This window comes from Aspergillus ruber, assembly GCF_000600275.1.
Source record: "Aspergillus ruber CBS 135680 unplaced genomic scaffold scaffold00024, whole genome shotgun sequence".
NCBI classification, from domain to species: Eukaryota; Fungi; Ascomycota; class Eurotiomycetes; order Eurotiales; family Aspergillaceae; genus Aspergillus; species Aspergillus ruber.
The window spans coordinates 136,315-150,786 of NW_024467320.1; the positions used below are offsets into that span (position 1 = coordinate 136,315).

The 14,472-nt window shown below is 48.6% G+C and overlaps 5 protein-coding genes across 5 annotated transcripts; all 5 read left to right on the forward strand.

Moving 5' to 3' along the window:
* Positions 1–373: 373 nt before the first annotated feature.
* Positions 374–4,199, forward strand: EURHEDRAFT_404700 (hybrid sensor histidine kinase/response regulator; the record flags this gene model as incomplete). Its single annotated transcript, XM_040780331.1, has 7 exons — positions 374–441; positions 510–1,664; positions 1,715–2,422; positions 2,474–3,478; positions 3,528–3,765; positions 3,816–3,930; positions 3,988–4,199. The coding sequence occupies 7 exons, from the start codon at positions 374–376 to the stop codon at positions 4,197–4,199; spliced, it is 3,501 nt and encodes a 1,166-aa protein (XP_040636570.1).
* A 526-nt stretch (positions 4,200–4,725) lies between these two features.
* EURHEDRAFT_379667 (putative ABC multidrug transporter) lies at positions 4,726–9,447 on the forward strand (the record flags this gene model as incomplete). The annotated part of the gene is made up of 14 exons (XM_040779197.1): positions 4,726–4,932; positions 4,982–5,026; positions 5,079–5,241; positions 5,294–6,086; positions 6,135–6,640; positions 6,691–7,291; positions 7,337–7,611; positions 7,669–7,844; positions 7,896–7,989; positions 8,039–8,346; positions 8,397–8,603; positions 8,652–8,811; positions 8,858–9,297; positions 9,349–9,447. 14 exons carry the CDS (start codon positions 4,726–4,728, stop codon positions 9,445–9,447), a joined length of 4,074 nt encoding a protein of 1,357 aa, XP_040636571.1.
* Positions 9,448–10,073: 626 nt separating this feature from the next.
* EURHEDRAFT_532567 (5'/3'-nucleotidase SurE) lies at positions 10,074–11,173 on the forward strand. Its single transcript, XM_040787225.1, has 2 exons — positions 10,074–10,277; positions 10,335–11,173. The coding sequence occupies exons 1-2, from the start codon at positions 10,106–10,108 to the stop codon at positions 11,060–11,062; spliced, it is 900 nt and encodes a 299-aa protein (XP_040636572.1). The 5' UTR covers positions 10,074–10,105; the 3' UTR covers positions 11,063–11,173.
* A 38-nt stretch (positions 11,174–11,211) lies between these two features.
* EURHEDRAFT_169904 (DUF218 domain protein) lies at positions 11,212–12,453 on the forward strand. The gene has a single exon (XM_040777838.1). It carries the CDS (start codon positions 11,361–11,363, stop codon positions 12,156–12,158), a length of 798 nt encoding a protein of 265 aa, XP_040636573.1. The 5' UTR covers positions 11,212–11,360; the 3' UTR covers positions 12,159–12,453.
* Positions 12,454–12,513: 60 nt separating this feature from the next.
* EURHEDRAFT_517191 (NPP1 family protein) lies at positions 12,514–13,294 on the forward strand (the record flags this gene model as incomplete). The annotated part of the gene is made up of 2 exons (XM_040786544.1): positions 12,514–12,722; positions 12,784–13,294. The coding sequence occupies 2 exons, from the start codon at positions 12,514–12,516 to the stop codon at positions 13,292–13,294; spliced, it is 720 nt and encodes a 239-aa protein (XP_040636574.1).
* Between the last annotated feature and the right edge of the window lie 1,178 nt (positions 13,295–14,472).

Sequence of the window (14,472 nt, forward strand, 5' to 3'; positions counted from 1 at the left end):
CCAGTGCATGATATGTTGAACCTGGGCCAGATCTGCTTAATCGATGACTCCAATATATTGATTGCACTATTGTTATCGATATTCTAATCCGTGAAGGATTTGACGCTAGTGGTCGCGATAACCTTCTAACTTACCACCACTTACTAGGTAATCTCACGAGCGTCTAGACGTTCTATATTCTTTACCAAGCCATGACCCCGGAGATATAGATGCCGCCTGACTGGTACAAACTCTTGGATTCGCGGATTGCGAGCAAATCTTATTACTGCAATAAACGCCTATAGAACTGTCACTCGACCCATGTCGATTCGTTCTCTACGATTCTGTGGGCAGGGAGGGTGTTTGTGAATAGTGTTATCAAGGCAACATAATTATGGCTTTCTTGGATTCGACGATGAGCCCTCGTTCGCCATCATCAGGACGAATTCGGGAACTGTCGAGGTACGTTACTCTGCTCTAATCAATGCAATAGGCTCAAAATAGGATGCTGAATGATGTCTCTTCACCAGATTGTACTCTTTCACCGGTACACCATTGACCCCGGAAACCCAGTCCTCACCAGGCCCCTTTAGAAATCGTGATCGCAGCGTGTCCGAAATAGCCGCGTCTCTTACGTCGGATATCACTTTGAAAGCTCTAAATCAACTAGGACTTTATCGCTTCAACTGTACCCATTCCTTCACCTGCCTAACACTCGATAAACGGAGACACATTATCGCAGAAGCCAGCAGCCCCGTTCCATATGGGAAGGGCCGACAGAGTCGGGATTCTGGTATAGATTTTGGCGGAGACTCGGGATCGGTTTTCTCTCAGAATGCTGCGCTATCTGCCGATCGTGATCAGTATAAGGTGCGCGATATTGTCGACACCACCATCAAGGGAGAATGCTGTATAATTCTCGACATGAGCAAGGATGAATCTTTCAAAAGTCACCCCCATGCTGCGCAATGGCCCCATATGCGATTCTTTGCCGAAGTACCGATGCACGACCCCGAAGGATATGTCCTTGGTACATACTCTATCATGGATGTGAGTCCACGCACCGTGTTCGATAATGCAGACATTGAGGCTTTACGAGGGATTGCGGAGTCAATTGCAAATCATCTTTGGACTCAGCACAAGTATAACAGGGCTGCGCGAATGATGAGTGGACTCTCGACATTAGTACAAAGCCCCGGGGATGAAAAGAATGAAGTCCAACGAAGAGGTAGTCAAGCGCACGTGAACGTATCAAGTGGAGGCAATCGAGACCAAAGAGGCTTATTTGCTACTCTACCTCTTTCATCGCCGACTAGACGATCATCTGACGCGCAGGAAGCCGATAGCGTTACTGTGCCAACACCGGGCGAAGTATCACCTTGCACTATGCGACCACAACTTCCAGAGGATAACGAAGCAACTCCCACTGCGCCTCTTCCAAAAGAGCCCGATACGAAATTTAACCTACCGTCACCTTTACCATTTGGGGAGTTCAGCGACAGCATCAACCGGGTTAAAACTACAGAGGATAGTCGAAGAGCAAGTAGGCTGATATCGGTGTCTGAGGCACCTACGGTTTCGCAACAGATATTGACCTTGTTTGCTCGTGCCAGCTCATTGCTTAGAGAGTGCTTGGATGTAGAAGGCGTTTTGTTTCTGGATGCTTCTCGATCCAATACTCGAAGGTCAGTATTCCAGACTTATCTAGCGATACCCTATGCTAACTTCGATCTAGGAATTCGTGCATTAGCACAAGTATGTCGGATACAAGCCAGGACACAACGAGTACCGATACTTTTGCGCATCCTCTCCGATCTCCAGGCCTGTCTTCTGATGGCACGTGGTCGAATAACACGGGAAGGCTTAGTGATGTGTTAGGGTTTGACTTGGACGAGACGTCAATCAAGAGCGCAACTACTCCGGCGTTTGGATTTACGGACAGTTTGATACACGACATCATCACCGCATTTCCTCATGGAGAAATTTTCGATATCAACGAGCAAGATAGCCAGCAGTTGGATGGCGAACCCGGATTTCCGGGGTTCTCTGCTCGTAGTCAGTTGATCTGTCAACTCACGAGTCGCTTTCCAAGCGCAGAATCTATTCTTTTCTTTCCGTTGTGGGATTGGAACAAGTCCGGATGGTTGGCTGCTTGCCTCTTATGGTCAAGAGAAAGTGGACGTTTTAATACTGAAGAGCTCGATTACCTGAAGGCCTTTGGTAACTCTGTTGTTTCCCAAGTTGCTCAGACTGATTTTACAACAAAGGAGAGGGCCAAATCAGACTTCATCTCGTCTATCAGTCATGAGCTCCGTTCGCCTTTGCACGGTGTCCTTGCCAGCACAGAGCTATTACAATCCACGCGCTTGCAGCCTGCTCAACAGGATATGATAAGGATGGTTGAAACATGTGGTATTACTTTACTTGATACTATGAATTATTTGTGAGTTGTCCTTGTCGTATCTATTCGTCAGCGACCACTAACACAAGATAGGCTCGACTTTGCCAAAATAAACAATTTGACGGCGATCAATGCGAAAGGCAAAGCTCCGGATTTGGCTACGACATTCGACCTTGATAGTTTAATCGAGGAAGTGACTAATTCTCTGTACGCCGGGCATCGATTTCCTAAGTCTGTCGACCAGGCCACAGGTCGGTTCCGGCCCGGGAGTGTTGGATCACCACAAGACTGTAGTTCTGAGGTTAAGGCCCAAGAAAAGTTGTCAGTCGTCGTTCGCTTAGAAGAAGATGCGTGGTGTGTCCGCTCTGTGTCGGGTGCATGGAGACGAATCGTTATGAACTTGTTTGGCAATGCGCTCAAGTTTACTAAGGCAGGATTCATCGAAATGACCCTGTCGAGGTCCGACATAGCCTCTGACCCGAAGCACGTGCTTGTTCATCTATCGGTGGCAGATACTGGGTGTGGTATTTCTCCTGAATTCCTGGAAAATAGGATCTTTACACCATTTTCGCAAGAAGACATTCTCTCAGAAGGCGTAGGCCTTGGCCTCAGCATCGTACAACAGCTCGTGACTTCCCTTGGTGGATACGTCGAAGTCAAGAGTGAAGTCGGAGTTGGATCGCAGTTCGACGTGTTTATACCCATTCAACGGCCCAGTGCAAGCCCACTGCCTGCCGTCCAGGTATCCGAGGACAAGCAGCCCAAGAAAGTTTCCCTCGTCGGATTCAACCCGTACGATGAATTGAAGAAGGGGCCAGCTGGCATGCTGACTGCCGAAGTCAAACGGAAACTCGCGCTCCGGCGGTCTCTCAGTAGCATTATCTTAACGCAACCGGAGTGGATGGTGTCGTTTGCCGATTCCCTTAGCAATGCCTCGGGTGATATTGCAATTATCGAGGAAGACAAACTACGAGAAATAGCCTCCAACGGGCCTATTCGCACAGAGTTTGGACATATAATCATTCTTGGTGAGTATGGAACGCCCTTCGACAGCGACGATATCATCAAAGAAGCCACCGTTGTCCATGTCACTCAGCCGTAAGTGCTTCCATCCAGTGATCTACCAGCAAAGCTAACTATCTCCCAGTATCGGACCGCGGAAAATTCTTGAAGCCCTGAAGAAGGCACGACCTTCTGCAAAGGAGCAAGTCAAAAAAACCAAATCTACGAGGATGTCCACCCTGGTTCACCAGTCGTCGATGAAAAAGCATCCATTATCGGACGTTTGGACTGCGAAGTCTTCTCCTTCTCCACCACCACCGGAGAAGAAAGCCCAGAACGATCTCCATGTCTTGATAGTGGATGACAATGATATCAACCTTAAGGTATGAATAAAACTTTAATTCATATAAGGCTATGACTGACTCGATCCAAGATATTGGAAACGTTCATGCGCAAGCTTGGAAGCAGCTACACCACCGCAACTAACGGACAGATTGCCGTTGACAAATACCAACAATCCGAACGCCGGTTCGACTATATTTTAATGGGTAAGAATTGACTCGAAGCACACCAATAGCGCGTCCGTATGCTAATCATTATGTCAGATATCTCCATGCCCGTAATGGACGGCATAACTGCATCCGCCAAAATCCGGGAATACGAACATGAACAAGGCTTCTCCCCGTCCATTATCATGGCTGTAACAGGGGTTGCGTCGGCCGCGACACAGCAACAAGCTTTTGACGCTGGTATTAATGACTACTTGGTGAAACCGATCTCACTTCACGAACTGAAACGAATCATGAATATTGAATAAATAACGGATACATGTGCATCACGGTGTTATTAGGGGAAAAGTGGTTCTTTTTTCTCATACCTTGTATATAGTGTTTAGTCTAGTTTCTCTGTATAGTTAATGAGAAACACATCCCCTAATGCTAGCACCACAGTTGAGGTCAATAATCGGAACACGTTCCAGACAAACAATGCCTTTTCCTTTTTTTTTCTCTTGTAGATCCGATCAATAAGACTTTTTTCTAGAAAGCCCCATAGTTAATCCACATTTTCCCAATGCAGAAACTGCGGCCCATCCACCGGAACGGGAATACGGATTTATACACGGATATACGGATATGTGGATTTACGGAGGAAACCCTACAGCCGTGCTCACTAATGAGCAGTGATAACAGTGTAGAGCTAGAAAATGGATTTAAATAAGCTAAGCACCCAGCTAGGGAGAACGAGTTTTAATCCTTTTGTACAACGGTACCAGGTTCCTTATCTAAACGATCTGATCTACTCAACTACTTGTATACGGACTGGTTGAAGTAGCGACAGCAACGATGGACACACCGTCATCCGGCACAGCGACGCCTCCAGACCTGGAGCATGGAAAGAAGGCTTCGATCGAGAAGAGACTGACTCTTACATTCCGAAATCTCAACATTCGAGTTACGGCACCCGATGCAGCGCTGGGAAGCACGATTCTATCCGAAGCGGATCCGCGACAGTTTCTGGATTTCTTCCGTCGGAACAAGCAACCAAAGAGAGTAAGCCGTGATACTCACTGGTGTAGGGATTATGCTGACCAGTAATTAGACGATCCTCAAAGATGTAACGGGACAGGTTAAACCAGGAGAAACTGTATAGATATATCCAATCTTATGGTCGTGTACGAACGAGCTAATTGGAACAGATGCTTGTCCTTGGGCGTCCTGGTTCCGGATGCACATCACTTTTGCGCGTTCTATCCAATGACCGAGCTTCGTTTGATGAAGTAGACGGTGAGACCAGGTATGGAAGTGCTGATCATAATGAGGCAAAAGGGTTCCGTCAGCAGATCATGTTCAACAATGAAGGTAAACAACATCTCGTACCCACCCGGAAAAGACTGAATGCTGATAGGTATAGATGACTTGCACTTCCCAACCCTCACCGTAAATCGTACCATGAAGTTTGCATTGCGAAACAAGGTCCCAGCGGAACGTCCCGAACATCTCCAACAGAAAGAAGGATATGTAAAGGATAAAAGAGATGGAATTTTGGAATCTCTTGGTATCTCTCATACCCAGAAAACGCGCGTGGGAAATGAATTCATCCGTGGTGTGTCTGGAGGAGAGCGCAAACGTGTGTCGCTGGCAGAAATGATGGCTGGACAGAGCCCCGTTCAATTCTGGGACAACCCAACCCGTGGCCTCGATTCAAAAACAGCGGCCGAATTCGGATGCATGCTGCGCCAGGAAGCCGACACTAATGGTAAGACCATCGTCGCCACAATGTATCAAGCCGGAAACACTGTCTATAACCAATTCGACAAGATCCTCGTGCTGGCAGAAGGCAGAGTGATCTACTATGGCCCCCGCAGCATGGCCCAACAGTACTTCGAGGATCTCGGATTTATCACCCCCAGAGGCGCCAATATTGCCGATTTCCTCACGTCTGTCACGGTACTCACGGAGCGAATTGTCCAGCCCGGATTGGAGGATAAGGTCCCAAGTACCCCTGATGAGTTTGAAGCGCGCTTCCGCGAGACTGCAATTTACAGTCAAGTGATGGGTGCGATTGAACCGCCGGAGAAATTGACGCACGAGATCGAGGATATGAAGCTGGCGGTGTCTACCGAGAAGAGAAAGCAGCATTTTCCTCGTTCGCAAAGTGTCTACACGGCTAGTATCTGGGAACAAATCCAGACTTGTACTCTCAGGTAAGTCGTTCTATAATCCCCTTGTCGCCAGACATTAACGCATCGCAGACAATTCCAGATCATGGCTGGAGACAAATTATCCCTCTGCATCAAAGTAGTCTCCGCCATTATCCAGGCCCTCGTATGCGGCAGTTTGTTCTACGATCTGAAAGGCGACAGCAGTTCCATCTTCTTGCGACCCGGTGTACTCTTCTTCCCCGTTCTCTATTTCCTGCTCGAATCTCTGTCCGAAACCACCGCGTCCTTCATGGGCCGTCCGATCCTTGCCCGGCAAAAACGATTCGGTTTTTATCGTCCCACGGCTTTTTGCATTGCCAACGCAATCACGGACATTCCGGTGGTGATGGTGCAGGTTTCATGCTTCTCGCTGATTCTCTACTTCATGTCAGCGCTACGAATGGATGCTGGCCGATTTTTCACGTTTTGGATTATTGTCATTATGCAGACGTTGAGTTTTATTCAACTTTTTCGGGCCATTGGTGCTGTGTGCAACAAATTCGGAAATGCGTCCAAGATCTCTGGGTTGTTGTCGACCGTTTTCTTCGTTTATGGAGGTATGTATCCTCATTAGCGAACTCTTTCGATATGCTCATCATTATTATAGGTTATTTAATCCCCTTCGAGAAAATGCACGTCTGGTTCCGATGGATCTTCTACTTGAACCCCGGATCATACGCCTTCGAGGCACTGATGGCAAACGAGTTCGTCGGCTTGCAACTCCAATGTATCGAGCCGGACTATATCCCCTACGGCAATGGATATTCTGACTCAAAGTACCGGGGATGTTCTGTCCTCGGAAGTAACGAAGAAGGCATGATCGACGGAGCCGCTTATATCCGCCAGCAGTACAGCTACTCCGTGCACCATATCTGGAGAAGCTTCGGAATCTTAGTCGGCTTCTGGGCGTTCTTCATTTTCGTCACGGCACTGGGATTCGAGCTACGCGACAAGCAGGGTGGTTCTTCGGTGCTTTTGTACAAGCGTGGCAGTCAGAAGCGAGGACCTGGAGGACAACAGAAACGGCCAAAAGTATTGGCAGATGCCCTTCAGCAGACAGGGAAGCATTCAACGTTTACTTGGAATAACCTCGACTACTATGTTCCTTTCCAAGGCGAGAAGAAGCAACTTTTGCACAAGGTCTTTGGCTATGTTAAGCCTGGAAACTTGGTGGCTCTTATGGGAAGTTCTGGAGCCGGAAAGACAACGTAAGTGCACACTGCTTTAAAATTGACCAACGCTGACGAATATAGTTTGCTCGATGTGCTCGCCCAAAGGAAGGACAGCGGTGAAATTTATGGTTCAGTCCTGATTGACGGAAGACCCCAAGGTATCAGCTTTCAGAGGACCACCGGCTACTGCGAGCAAATGGATGTCCACGAAGGAACATCAACGGTCAAGGAAGCGCTCATCTTTTCTGCTCTGCTACGGCAGCCCTCGACGGTGCCACGCGAGGAGAAGATTGCTTATGTGGAACACATAATCGAGCTTCTAGAACTTCATGACATCAGTGATGCTCTCATCGGAGGTAAAAATTGCCATCATTGAAGTAAAAGGCGCTAGGAGAAGATGCTAACGATTGAAGTTCCTGGTGCGGGTCTGAGTATCGAGCAGCGCAAACGAGTTACTCTGGGAGTCGAATTAGTCGCCAAACCGACTCTCCTCTTCTTGGATGAACCGACTTCCGGTCTTGATGGCCAATCGGCATACAACATTATCCGGTTCCTCAGGAAATTGGTTGATGGCGGACAGGCCGTTTTGGTGAGTAGCAGCCTTTTATGACATAGGAGTGTGGGCACTGACACTTTCCAGTGTACTATCCACCAACCTTCAGCAGTTCTGTTCGATGCATTTGACTCTTTGCTTTTACTAGCAAAGGGCGGAAAGATGGCATATTTTGGCGAGAGTAAGTATTATACTAATGTCCATATCATGACAAGTTCTAACAGTAGCAGCTGGCAAGAACTCAGATAAAGTGCTTGACTATTTCGCCAGAAACGGAGCTCCCTGTCCTCCAGGCGCCAATCCTGCGGAGCACATCGTCGACGTTATTCAAGGAAAGGCGAATGCAAAAGTCGACTGGGTAGAAACCTGGAGTCAATCGTACGAGCGCCGAGATGCGATGAATTCATTGGAGACCTTGAATGATACCGGCAAAGCCAACCCTAATTATGAGGAAGATCAGACCGACTTTGCGACTTCGAAATGGTTCCAATTCAAGATGGTTTGGCAACGATTAATGACCCAACTTTGGCGGTCTCCGGTAAGTCACGTTCCATGGCGAACACAGATGAATGAACTGACTAGTCGCAGGACTATATGTGGAACAAGATGATCCTCCACGTCTTTGCCGGCTTGTTCAGCGGTTTCACTTTCTGGAAGATCGGAGATGGTACATTTTCGCTGCAGCTCCGGTTATTCGCCATCTTCAACTTCATATTCGTCGCGCCGGGATGTATCAACCAGATGCAGCCGTTCTTCTTGCATAACCGGGACATCTTCGAAACGCGGGAGAAAAAGGTATGTGCTATCACCTGTGTCAAATAACCTAGCGCTAACATGCGATAGTCGAAAACGTATCACTGGATAGCGTTCATCGGAGCCCAGGCCGTCTCTGAAATCCCGTACCTAATTATATGCGCTACTTTATACTTCGCCTGTTGGTACTTTACCGCGGGCTTTCCAGTCGCCTCCAGCATCTCGGGACATGTGTACCTGCAGATGATCTGTAAGTATCCCGCCGTACCATTCCAAGCAATTACTGATAACGTCAGTCTATGAGTTCCTATACACCTCGATCGGTCAGGCCATTGCCGCGTACGCGCCCAACGAATACTTCGCAGCGATCATGAACCCGGTCCTCATCGGTGCCGGCATGATCAGTTTCTGTGGTGTGGTGGTCCCGTACTCGCAGATGCAGCCCTTCTGGCGATACTGGATGTACTACCTGGACCCCTTCACATATCTGGTCGGTGGCTTGTTGGGCGAAGTTCTCTGGGACGTCAAGGTGCACTGTGAGCCGTCGGAATGGGTGAACTTCGACGCCCCTCCGGGGCAGACGTGTGGAGAATACATGGCCAACTTCCTCTCTGAACAGGCCGGGTACCTTATGGATTCCAATGCCACGTCGACGTGCTCGTTCTGCCAGTATTCCACTGGCGCGGATTATGCCAAGACGTTTAATTTAAAGGAGAAGTACTACTCTTGGAGAGATGTAAGTTCTTTCTTCTGCGGATTATACCGTTCTTTCACTGACTTGAATCAGACCGGAATCACTGCCCTGTTCTGCATCAGTTCTTATGCCTTGGTGTTTTTGATGATGAAGCTCCGAAGCAAGAAGACAAAAAGTGCCCGATCGGAGTAATAGAACGGGAAACAGAGTGCGCATTTATTCAAGGCGCTAATAATCAACATGATAGACTAATAGATTGTCCATAAGATCATTAGAATAAATAATAGTACTTTGCATTGATCGACTTTTCGGACGATTATCCTTATCGTATCTCCGCTATCACCAACCACGAGTCTTTCGGAACAATCAGAACACAATGCGATGCATCGCGATTGAGATGTTTCTGTTGACAGGTCACAGACAAATGTTTGAGCGATGTTTGGCCTATTCTGTCTAGAGAAGGGACGGGAGCAGTACGCTCCCCATGAGACGCCAGCATGTGACTCGGATAGTATCATGCAGAGCCCCCACGCTGCACTATACAGATCCCAGGGGTACTTAGACATATGCATGTCGCAGACAAATTGAACCCACCAAGGTAGCTGTAAAAGTACCCATCCTCCATGTGCACCAAACACTGGCTCTGAAGGTCTCCGAGATCGCATCGTATCTACCGAACCATCCAGATGATCTTCATCCCGCTCCACCGATTCAGCAGCATCTCCGAGCCTAAACCAGTCAATCACCGTTATATATAGTGAGCCATAATCTCCGTCTCCTGAAATGTTTAGCAGCAGCGGCTTCGTCACTATCACAACGTACGGTGCATTGTACAGGGTACTTGTACAATATGCAGCTACCCCTCCTGGCCCTATTTCCGCTGGCGGTCAGCGCCGTCAACATCGTCTCTTCCAACGACGATGGCTGGGCCGAGGCTAATATCCGTGCGCTGTACGATTCGTTAACGGCCGATGGACATTCGGTTCTTCTTTCTGCGCCGGCAGACAACCAAAGTGGCAAAGGTATCACCATCCAACCAAAATTGCGGGAGATACCATGTGCCTAATAAAGCAATATAGGATCGCTGGACGATGCCCCATCGAACCGTGATGATGCCTGCGAGTACGACAGCTGCCCAGCCAACAGCGGCCCATATGGACACAATGTGACCGATTCGAATCAGAACTGGGTGAATTCCTACCCGCTGACCTCGATGCGCTACGGAATCGACAACTTCTCTCCGACCATCTTCAATGGAGCCCCCGATCTGGCCGTCTCCGGGCCCAACGTCGGCTCGAACCTGGGTGTTACTGTGTTCTTCTCCGGCACTGTTGGTGCCGCGAGCTACGCTGCGCATAACGCTGGTATCCCAGCGCTGGCATTCTCGGGCAAGAGCGGCGATCCCACCGCTTGGAACGCCAGCAGTTCCTATCCGCTAACTAGCCAAGTCTATGCGCAGCTGGCGACAAAGGTGACGGACAGGGTTTTGAAAGCAGGCACTCCCTATCTTCCTGAGGATGTATGGTTGAACGTCAACTTCCCGGAAGTCAGTGAGTCAAAGTGCTCTAGTGCAGAGGATTTCAAGTTTGTACTCTCGCGGATCTTTGATCATGTGCCGCTGGTGTCGGACGATGATATCGAAATCTGCGGAGATGACTATTTGCCCAGTGAGACCAGCGTCGTCGACACGGATGGATGCTATGCGAGTATCTCGGTGGGCAATGCGGAGAGTAAGCGGGATGCTAATGCGACAATGCAGGGAGTGGTTCATGGTAAGCTGGGGGATTTGTTGACTTGTCTGCCCTGATGTATAAGCCTGTAAGTAGCTCAAGTCTTTACGTATATTTTCGCGCTATTAGATAGAATTTGCAGGGTCTGCAACACAATTCAAGGAAAGCTCCAGTCACTCGAATTGACTGCTCGGATCAATCGCATCCATAGCGCATACCGAAATGGAAGCTTTATCCGGGTGGCTCTCCGCTTTTAGAAGAGAAACATCGGAGATGGCCAACCCGAGATTTCTCCCCTGACAGAAATGTGGTCAAACTAATCCGTACTCTGTACCCCTCTTCAATATAGAATCAATAAATCGAGAACGTTCAACCATGTCAGTTGCGGATACGGCCGTCGATATTAATAACCTGGCGATATTCCTAGCTGACCAACAGCTCAACAACCTGGCAGCATGTGCATCGGTTGATTGCATTATCATCTGTGCTTCGGCGGTCCTCCATAGTGCAGAAGTCCTTTTCCAAACCCTGCAAGAATGTCCGACGCTTACGCGAAAGCTGGTCCTCTGCGGGGGTATCGGTCACTCCACTCAATTTCTTTACGAGGCCGTGGCCGACCATCCCCAATTTCATACCCTGGCAAAGGCCATCACGGGCCTTCCAGAAGCTCAGGTATTAGAGAGAATATTTGACGAATTCTTTGATGGGGCTGCGGTAAGGGCCGCCGGTTGCCAGATCCTCGTGGAAGATGAATCGACAAACTGCGGTAGAAATGCGATCAAGAGTCGTGAAATTCTGGAGCGATTTGCTTTTGACCTCAAGAACATCATCTTGATCCAGGATCCGACAATGATGCTCCGGACAACGGCATCCTTCGAACATGCCTATAAACACGTGGAAAATCGCCCGCATTTCATTAGCTGTCCTGTGTTTGTCCCACAAGTACGGCCATCTGCACAAGGACAGCTAGTGTATGCATTTAATTCACCTCCGATGCTATGGGACATGCAACGGTTTATTGATCTTATCCTCGGTGAAATTCCCCGAGTGAGAGATGATGAAAACGGGTACGGGCCCAATGGGCGCGGTTTTATCGGCCACATCCATGTACCTGCTGAGATCGAGGATGCATGGAGGAGATTGCAATCAATGTCCAAGGGCACAAGATCCTAGCATCTGTTGTACTCCTTTCCATTTAGATTCTCCAACGGAGCCGTGAGGCCGAACCATGACGGACGATAGGGGGCTTATGACGAATAAGCTCCATTCACCGAAATGACATGCTGCCATAAATATCCCGCTAGAAGAAGACAGTAGACGATCGTTACTCTCTTTGCCAATATCTCCATCGACTAGGCATCAATCGTCGTTCATATCTAGCCGAACTTATATGGAGTAGGCTCGGCAAAACTCCGGCGATCGTCAGGAACCACTTCATCCGAAATTCGGTGTATATAAATCTCCTGATAACGACTGCAAAGCTTGATGATTCCTCAATCTCAAACGAAATAAAACACAGAGGTCAAAAATGTTGGCATTTGTTGCTCTCCTCCCCCTTCTTACTCAGGCTTCGCCTGTGCTTCCCCGCGCAGTTATCGACCATGACCAGGTTGAGGGCTTCCTTGAGACCATCCCCAGTGGTATCACGGGCGAGGTATACAAGGCTTACCAGCCTTATCTTAAGGTGAACAGTGGCTGTGTTCCGTTCCCTGCTGTTGACGCTGAGGGAAACACCAGGTAAACATTTTCTATATGACACTCCTATGCGCGAAAGAGTTTACTTACTGATAGCACAAAGTGGCGGCCTAGACACCACCGGCTCCCAAAGCGGTGACTGCGACAGCAGCACTGGTCAGATCTATGTCCGCGGCGGCACTTCCAACACAACCAACACAGACGCCTACGCCCTGATGTACTCCTGGTACTTCCCCAAGGATAATCCCTCGCAAGATCTGGGCCACCGCCATGACTGGGAGGGTGTTGTCGTCTGGATCTCTGACCCGACCTCGACGTCTGCCGATAACATTCTCGCTGTGTGCCCGTCTGCTCATGGAGGGTGGGACTGCTCGACCGATGGGTACACGCTCAACGAGTCCACCTCCGAGCCGTTGATCAAGTATTACAACGTTTGGCCTGTGAACCACCAGTGTGGATTGACAGATGTTGTAGGAGGTCAGCAGCCGTTGGTCGCGTGGGAGTCATTGCCCGCTGTGTCGAGGGCTGCATTGGAGAACACGGATTTCGGATCGGCCAATGTGCCATTCAAGGACGCGAACTTTGAAACCAACTTGGAAAGTGCGACTTATTAAAAATCTCTGTTTCGTTCTGGAAAAACGTACATAGTTAGCGATTATCCTTAATTACCATTATCGAGTGTGGCTGGTCACGCGAAAATACCTCCATATGTTTCTACTATGTCATTTAAGAAACGATCGATCCCATCCAATCCACGTAATGGCTAGTACATAGCGGCTGCTTTGGCCTTAGCGTTGCAATAATCCATCGAACAAGTCTCAGACGTAGTCAGCCCTATTGCAGTTATTTCTCCTGATGCTTGAACATCTCCCATAGATGCGTGTGCACTAAACAGGTGCACTAGACAATGTCTGCTCTGAGATAGCTTGAAAAAAAAGAGTTGGTGGAAATGATGAGACGAGGTGGGAATTTGAAGAGGGACAAAAAGTAGAACTAACTCGTGAATGTGGCATCACATGACCAACATGTGACGCTTAACGTTCTTAGTATTTAGCAGTTTTATTCTAACTGCCTGGGTTAGTACTAGTGACTGTCACACAGCAATGGATCCATGTTTATGTTGCTTTACCGAACTGGGTCTGAGACATGATTCTCTGGTCCGATGCTCTCTAATAGCAGAGCTTCCTTAATTCGAGGACGTGCTATAACGAGCTAACCACTTCAACCAGGTCGGTTCACCATACAAAAAACACATTTTGTTTTTCGAGTTTTTACCGAGTAAACTTTGCCTGCGGACTCCCGGACTCCTTACTATGGACAATGTGTTGTTGTACCGTCCAGACCGAAGACGGTTAATACTTTCAAAACAAGCAGGTTGGACTGTGTATATATGATTGGCAACAGATTCAGCCGTGAAAATGACAAGAGCATTCCCAATATCCGACGATATGGCTCGGAGCAGGGCATGGTCCGGTTATGAAGTCGGGCGCTTATACCGGATTTAGAATACGCACTACTGGCTCATGTTTTCTGGCAGCAAGCATGGATGTGACCGTTCCTTGCATCCTGAAATCTACGGGGCTCATAATGTCTATCTGATGCTTTTGTGGGGTCCGTCTTTATATCTGAGGACAGGCATTCAGCACTTCATCGGCCGGATGAGTCTCCACCACCCACGACGGTTCCGCTTTGCCCCAGACATGCTCCTGTTTGTTCGCTTTAAGGTGCACGATTGAAGCTTGGCAACGATTAAATGGTTCTCTTCATCTACTGAGTTCTAGGGCTTGGAGAC